Below are 8,507 nucleotides of genomic sequence, written 5' to 3'. Positions count from 1 at the left end.
CAATTTCATTGCTATCCCACCACATCCAAGCAAGCAGTTCATTTCTTAAGTCAATTAGCACTGAATTCTCTAACGTTTGAGACATACCAACAGCTACTCAGGGAAGCTCATATTTACAGTCAAGGGAACAGTCTGGTGCAGCGGGTTTACATTATGAGAAACTATCTGAGCATAGACAAAGGCTTCTCTGTCTACCACATCACCTATGACTTCTCTGCTCAGAGACATATCCATCTTCTACTAGACTGGATGAACCATTGCCACCATTTCACTCCCTCTCCTATGTAGCTCACGCTATAATGAAAAAAGGGATCTCTTCTGCCATACTTCCTCCATTTGGAAATGGACCATGGCGCATAGGATCATGGTAAAGAACTGAGGTGCTTATAGATCACCAAAAGAACCTTCCCCTTCTTTGCCCAAAGATGAACTAGACTGCAGTATCAGTATTCTTCCAAAAATACTCCCTTGCCTACAGTTTCTGTGGAAATGGGAAATGCTTCATCCTAAAGGGAGCAACAGGGGTTGTCGCTCTGTTTCCATGTGGGATAAGTGTGGATAACTGGTCTCTGATGTGAAGTGGGGCAGGTTTTTGTACAGCTGTGTGTCACTGTGGTATATCTTCGGAGGAGGAACCCGGCTGACTGTCACTGGTAAGTCACTGAATTTATTGTGTCCCTTTTCTTCCCTGTGAACATTGTGTAACATTTCATCATTTTTGCCCTCTTTTCTTTCTCTGCCTTCAAATTGACCTTGGGGTTTCTGTTGCTTAATCTGGGATGATCAACCAAAAAGTTTATCGTAGCTGGAGCAGGGTGTTCCAATGCCACCTTACATGTCTCTTCCCTCTCCTCTGGGGATATTGGAAAGTGTATTGATGAAAAAAAAGATATTTTTTCTTGCTCTAATTCAATGTGGCATTGTTTGAACATCTCCAAACTCAAATTCTGAAATAATTTTATAGGACGATAGAAAATGTAGCTCACAAATACATTCACGTTTTGGCGTCTTCACACAGTCAACACAACTTATGGACCTGGGACAGTGCTCAGGATTTTTTTTAATGGCGCCTTCTAATATTGTGATTTCGTAATTGTGCTTCCTGCTAGAATAATGGAACAAGGTCTATTCAAGTGATACATTGTTTGATAGGTGGGCAATCCAGAGCAACAGGCTCTCTCTCTATTTTTTTCTAAAACCAAGAGGTTCCATGTTTATTTTGGTAGACACAGGTCTTTGTGAAATGCAAGTGTGTGGTGTAGTGGGAGAGCCAGTGTGGTGTAGTGTCGCGAGTGTTGAACTGGGAGCCGGGAGATCTGGGTTCTAGTCCCCATTCGGCCAAGGAAGCTCCCTGGGTGACATTGGGCCAGTCACCGACTCACAGCCCAGCCTACCTCATAGGGTTGTTGTTGTGAGGATAAAATGGAGTGGAGGATGATAATGCAAGCTGCCTTGGGTTCCTTGCAAGAGTGGGGGGGGGGAGGCAGGATATAAATGCAGTTAATAAATAAATACATAAATTTGAGGTCAACTTTCTGAATGACATTTGGAATGAGTGTTCCAAGAATGGTAGCAGAAAGCTGCAATCCACCAGGCATCACAGGGCCAGGATACATCTGATGCAGGAAACTGCATCTCCTGATGTTTTTGTTTGATTTGATGGTAGATCAGCTTTTGTGGGCACCAGACCATGCTTCTCATCAAGGAGGTCTTTTCTAATATTAATTCTCTTACCCCAAATGTTGTATTAGCCCCGCTGAGAAAAATAATCCCCTGTCTCTATCATGCCCATTTTTTCCCCCAGTGCAGCTAATAATGGACTCAGGGTGCAATTGTATAAACACTTAGCTGGGAGTACATCCTATTGAACTCAGAGGGACTTACTTCTCAGTGCATGCATAGGATTGCGATGTAAGGGCAGAATAGCTGAGGAAAGCAGCAGGGGTAGGAACCGTTAAATATCTTTTCCTTCAGTACTGCTCTTCCCAGGAAAATTGGATCTCCCAGCTGTTTGTTTGTTTGTTTGTTTGTTTGTTTGTTTTATAATGCTGGGACATCCAGTCATCCAGGTCTCCTGCATGCTGTCGGTTTTACCTCTGGGGGTTCCAGTTAAATTTATTGCATTACACTAGTATACATCAATTGGAGATTTCATGGATTGACAGGTGCCTTTCATTCCATCGTCTCTTCATTGACAGAATCAGATTTTTTCAAGTTTCACAAAGTTGCGTAAATTCACATTTGTGGGAATTCGCACTTTCAAGAATTCATGAATTCACATTTGGAAAAAAGCACAAATCCCCCCCCCCCCGGCATTTTCATGCTTTAGCCTATGGGGAAAATGCACATTTTTGGACAGGGTTTTTTATTATGCTTTTACATATTTTTCTGTGACAACGTTTCCATAAAAATCCAGGGAGTAAAACAACTGGTCTGCAAGTCCGCAGAATCCGGGCCCCTCAGGAAAAGCCTAGTAATGTGGTCTTACTGAGGTGAGAGAGACTGCATGGCACAAAGAGGTTGAGCGTTGCTGCCTTACATGATCATCAGGAAGTTCTGATGGTTGTAGGGCTTGTTTCCCACTGGAATGTCAGGCTTGTCGATACCACAGAATATCTCTTTAACATTATGGCCAACCATTCTGGCACATTTAGTATTCCGGGGTTGTTCTTCACTTTCCTTTGTGTAACTACCGTTGAATTTAAACAACAACAAAAAAAAACTGCTTTGAATTTCCTCCAGAAATACAATGAGGGCAGATTTACAAAGGTGAGCATCTGGCAAACGATGTATCTCAGTGGTAGAGCATCAGCTGTACATGCAAAAGGTCCCAAGTTCAATGCTTGGCATCTCCATGTTGTGGTGAGAAAGACCCTTGTCGGAAAACGTGGAGGGGCTCTGCCAAACACTGAATACTGAACCACGTAGACCAAAGATCTATGCATAAGTCAGATTCCTCTGCGCTGCTCTTTTCCTTCTTCAGAAGATTGTGTATGCAGGTATCCATCCGCCTGAAGATGCATTCGCACAATTATCTACCACGAAGTCTTGCAGAACCTTAAGGACTAGCAGGTTCCTTGTGGCATAAGTGACCATGGCCTAGAGCCACCAATGCTGACCGCTGTCCCTCTGGACCTGGAAGCAGTTAGTGTGTCGATGTCACCTGGATTATTTTTCTGATTGCAACTGAACTCTTTCTCATTTACCATTACTCCACCTTGTCTAGAATACATGTACAAAATCAAAATGGGGTGGGGATATATGCGCAGATGACCCTCGAGTTAATTGGAGCACTGAGATATTTTATATCTCGGATTAGGGTTGGGATTAGGGTTGGGGTGAGGGTTAAGTGGTGGGATTAAATGACCCTCCTCCATATCCATATCCATCCTAGAATTGCCAGGTTCTCTGGTGAAATGAAGGCTGACATCCCACTGAGGGGGCTGGACAGTGTCTTCTTAGCAGTTTTGGACTGTGTGTCAGGGCTCACATGGTACAATGCTCCTCCATACAACAGAAATGCCATGTGTAGAGAAAAACAGAAGCCAGGGAGAAGAGCTCTAGCCTGTCCTTCACCCGGAGAGGTGAACATCTAAGATGGAGGCGTTTCTTTGTGTTGGAGGGTGGGGGACCATTGCACCCTGTGCTGCCCCACCTGCATTCTGAAATGGTACAGGCCACACATGCCGTCACCCTCTCAGGTAGAGGTGGGCCACTACCACACTCCCAAATTTATGCTCGATCTAATTTACCAGTTCATTGCTGAGATATCCAATGCCACAAGAGCTAATATAAAAGATGTTTGGGCCTAACCTACTTGCCAGGAGCCCCTGTATTTCTGAATTAATTAACATTTGTTCACATGGACTAAAGACCTTTTCTAATTGGAATTTTCTAATTGGGCCTTGTAGGCCCCTTCCAACCCTACTATTCTATGATTCTAAGAATGTATGAACATGGGACAAGGCGGGTCAGGGATACAGCACAGATACCCCTGGGAGGGCTGCCTGTGTAAATGCCATGGCTTGGATGCATATTACATCATACGTAGAGAACCTGCTTTGAAATGAATGGGACTTCAGCTAATGAGTCACTTTAGACCCATTGATTTCATTGGGTTGGCTCTCATTATGACAAACACTGGATCCAAGAACTTTCCAAGAATTGGGACTGTATTGGCAGCAAAGCCAAAAGTTCCCACTAGTTCACAGAGACTTCTGCAAGAAGAATAGTGGAGGCTGGTTTTGAGGACTTGCCGGAAGACGTTACCGTGCCAAGGCACATTCTATTGAAAATGTTGCCTTAGTTCCACGATGAAACCCTGAAGAAAAATAGCCCAAACCCTCAATCATCAGCTGAATTCCAAATGTTCACACTTGCATAAATCTCAAATACCCCCGCAGGGCTGGTGTAATAGCCTGACGTAGAAAGTCTGTCTGATGCTTAAGGTCATACGTAAGAAGTTCTGTCCATGGCAATGTCCGGGTTAAATCCATGGGTGAGATCCAGAGTTAAGTCATACAGATTTGCCAATGTACGCGTCTGTAATATTCTGCAGAGGCACTTTACTGTTTCGCTCAGGCACTTAAGAAAATCTCTGCTCTCTTCCAGGTCAGCCAACAGCCTCGCCTTCCGTGGTACTCTACCCTCCATCCCAGGAAGAGCTCAAGGCCAAAAAGACAGCCACCTTGGTCTGTCTGATAGATGGCTTTTATCCGGGTACCATAGAAGTCAGCTGGCAGGCTGATGGCAGTGCGATCTCCTCGGGAGTGGAGACCACCAAACCCGCCAAAAAGGATGGCAAGTACATGGCCAGCAGTTACCTGACCCTGACTGAGGCAGGCTGGGCAGACCATGAGACGTACAGCTGCCAGGTGACGCACGAAGGAAAGAGCATCACAAAGTCGGTGAACAGAATGGAGTGTTCTTAAAGATTGGGTGACTCAAGGGTGGCCCGTATCCCTCCAGCCACCAGGAAGAAAGTGTCCTTCCTCCATGGGCACAAATTCATTCTCTTCTTTCCTCCCAATGCTAGTCTGACTGAATAATACCGATATCTCTTGTATGTTGCCCCACTCCCCGGACCCACACACCTTGTATGCTTGCTTCCAGTATTAGCAGAGTAATAAAATTTGACATATTTCACTGGGGCTCTTTCTCGACCAAGGTACTTAAGAACATAAGAAGAGTCCTGCTGGATCACACCCAACTGGGCCTTTCTAATCCAGCATCTTGCTTCAAACAGTGTTCAGTTAGCTCTCATGCAAGATGGTTGAGCTGTGCAAGTCATTAGGTGACCCCCTTGGTTCTCAATGAGATCCGCTGAATCTAGATTTTTCACTGGGTTGAAATGGGTGTGCTGAATTGAATTCACTGCATGTACTCGGTCACACAGATACTTGCATGATCCTTGGGTCTATCAATTGTCCTGCGTAGTGGAGAAGGCAGACTCGAGATCTCAGGGATCTCAGGGACCGGCCACGAATGCTTTCAGGAAGTCTACAACACGACTGGATAGCAATGTAGGAAATTCCGCTCCAGTGGTCATCTATGAATGTAAGTTGCGGCCAACTGGATCAGACCAAATGTCCCCTTAGTCCAATGTCCACTTTCTCACAGGGACCAGCCATCAATGTTTCTGGGAAGCCTACAACCATGACACCATAGCCATCTATGGAAATTAAGCTCGACTGGTTGGCAAATCCCAATCCAAATCTGACCCATATGTGAATACATCTGTCACCGACACATAATCCTGATGTTCTCCCACTACAAGGGTTTAGGCGCTAGCCACTGGTGTCTCGATTCTGATTCCATTCCCACATGAGGCCAACGTGTACGTGGAAACAGGAAACTAGGGGAAGCAGCATGTCTGGTTGCTGGGGAACCATCCTTGCTTCCCCCGTTTCTTCCTGGAACATAAGTGCAACAAGCAGATGAGCAAAACAAACAGATAAGCAAACTTCAGAATGGCTGAGCTCCTGATGTTAAGTTGAACGTTTCTTTGCTCACTCACTCACTTACTCACACGCTCACTCACTTCCTACCACTTCTCACCCTTAAATCAAGGAAACCTGAGTAGTGTCCACAGTGCCTATCCTATTCCATCATATCACACCACACCATAGTATGAGGGTTGCACTCTATGGCCAAAAATAAATCTGTCCACATGGCAAATGGTAGAGGTCATTCATGACAACAAGTGTGGAAGAGGGAACATCACCAAGACACTTCCAGTTGCGTATGATCTTGCCCTGACTGAACGTACCCCACGTCAGATCAGAGCACAGGCTTCCAGTCGTTACAAGCAGGCCACTCCATGTGACGACTAATGCCCAGTATGGTTGTGTAATGGAGCGGTGGCCAGCAACTCTTTCTGGAGCCTAGCGTGGAAGGGTTCTCATTATGTCAGTGCCATACAGTATCTTGGAGCCACTGGCCAACCCTCACTTGGAAGCTATCCCAATCAATAGTGGACAGAGCTACGCACAAGTGGGCAACATGTGGCCCTCCAGATGTTTTGGCCACACCGCTTCTGATCCCTCTGCACTGGCTGGACTGCCTAGGGCTGAGGAGGGTGGCAGGTCAAAACATCAGGATGGCACCAGATGGGCCACCCTTGCCTTGGCCAAAGTAGGGACAGCTCTCCATACGAAGGGAACCGTTTCCAGACAGTATTACATAGTCAGCATTCCATGGGTAACATTTTCAGCTCGTTCAAACATAGACATTGTCCAAGGCCTAGGCCTTTGTGGAACCATGTACTTCACCATGAATTCCATGTGAAACGAAATTCACTGTTAGACCTCCTCATGCAACCCAAGTGTGAAATTCTTAATCAATCACAGGGGATTTTTCTAGCAGTGGAGACATACCACCAGCTGACCAGGGAAGTTCAGATTGACACTCAAAGGAACAGTTCAGTGCATTGAGTTTAATTTATAAGAAACTGAGCATGGACAAAGCCTCATTGCCTACAATGTCTGCTCTAAAACCTCTTCTGAGAAACGCATTCTGCATCTACAGGACGGGAGAAGCCATTAGCACCCCGTCTGTGTGCCTCCTATATGGCTCAAGCTATCATGAAAAGGGGAGATCTTCTGTACTGCTTCCTCCATCTAGAAATGGACCATAGGCAGTCCAATGACTTGAAAGACCTGGGAGACTTATGGAGAAAGCCAAGAGGACCTTCCTCTGCTCTGCCCAGAAATTAACCAGATAAGGACATGGTTTCTCTTGCAAAAGAGACCGTTCACTACAGAGTATTTGGCAATGGGAAGTGTGTCATCTTAAGGAAACCAACAGTGGTTGCCTGCTTTCCCACTCTATTCCCATACGGAATGGGTATCGCCGATCTTTCTCTGACAGGTGTCAATGAGCATTTTCTGCTGTGAAGACACTGTGGTTTTTGTACAGCTGTGAGTCACTGTGGCCTGTCTTCGGTGGAGGAACCCAACTGACTGTCACTGGTAAGTCACTAAACTTCTCATGTTCCTTTCCTTCCCTATGACAATATTTTAACATTCCCGTCATTTCCCCATTCTTTTCCATCTCTGCCTTCACCTCAGGGTTTCCCTCACTCCATATAGGATGCTCCTTTAATACGAACTGAATTTCAATCCATGCAAGAGTAAGGCGGAAAATCCCGTTTTACATCCCCCTTCTCCAAGGACATTGGAAAACATACTTATAAAAGAAAACATCCCTTTTCTGTCTCTAACTTAATGTGACATTGTTTGAAGAATCTCTTTTGTGGCTACATTGGTAGATTCAAAGGTATCAGAGAAGGGAATTCGCGCTGAGCCAGGTATGTCTGCATAGTCAACTTGGCTTCACGCAGAGGACTGGATTTGTTTTTGTTCAGAACGTGTAATGGTGTGTTTCCATTATGGGACACCCTAACTGTAATAACATAAAAGTGCCTATTAAAGTGGCGTGCTGTTTGATAAGTTGGCAATGCAAAGAATCCAGCTCCTGACCTACTAAAATGAAAAACAGCAGGAGTTCCCAAATTCTATTTGGTCATTGCAGATTTATTACCATGTGAATTGAGGTCAAATTACTGAATGACCATTCCCGTATCTACATGAAGTGTGGGTCCATTCTATGCTGTGATGTGGGGCAGGTTTTTGTAGAGTGGTGTGTCACTGTGGGGGGTGTTTGGAGCAGGAACCCATCTGACTGTCACTGGTAAGTCACTCATTTGTTCACGTCCTTTTCCTTCTCTGTCACAAGATTTTTACATTTCCATCATTTTTGCCGTCTTTCCTTTCTCTGCCTTTGAATTGACCTCAGCATTTCTGTTGACGAATCCACTGAACTTTTCACCGTAGCCATAGCAGGGTGTTGAAATGCCATGTTCTGTGTCTCTTGGGTTCCTTAAAGTGGAAAAAGGAGGGATATGCATGTAATACATACATACATACACACACACATACATACATATGGAAGACAATGGAACCAATGACCTAGGGAGGTAGTGGGCTCTCCCACACTGGAGGCATTCA

The 8,507-nt window shown here is 45.1% G+C and overlaps 1 gene segment (V, D, J or C); it reads left to right on the top strand.

The window, feature by feature from the left end:
* The first annotated feature begins 349 nt into the window (after positions 1–349).
* On the top strand, positions 350–5,150 carry LOC146336142 (immunoglobulin lambda constant 6-like). The segment is given in 3 exon segments: positions 350–367; positions 581–653; positions 4,612–5,150. Coding segments are annotated over 3 exon segments (411 nt in total).
* The last annotated feature ends 3,357 nt before the right edge of the window (positions 5,151–8,507 follow it).

The sequence above is a fragment of the Heloderma suspectum genome, chromosome 13 (genome assembly GCF_057233095.1).
Source record: "Heloderma suspectum isolate Gila_16-S chromosome 13, 16-S_ref, whole genome shotgun sequence".
Taxonomy (NCBI): domain Eukaryota; kingdom Metazoa; phylum Chordata; class Lepidosauria; order Squamata; family Helodermatidae; genus Heloderma; species Heloderma suspectum.
The sequence above is the reverse complement of the archived record's forward strand: the minus strand, read 5'-3'. Positions and strand labels throughout refer to the sequence as shown.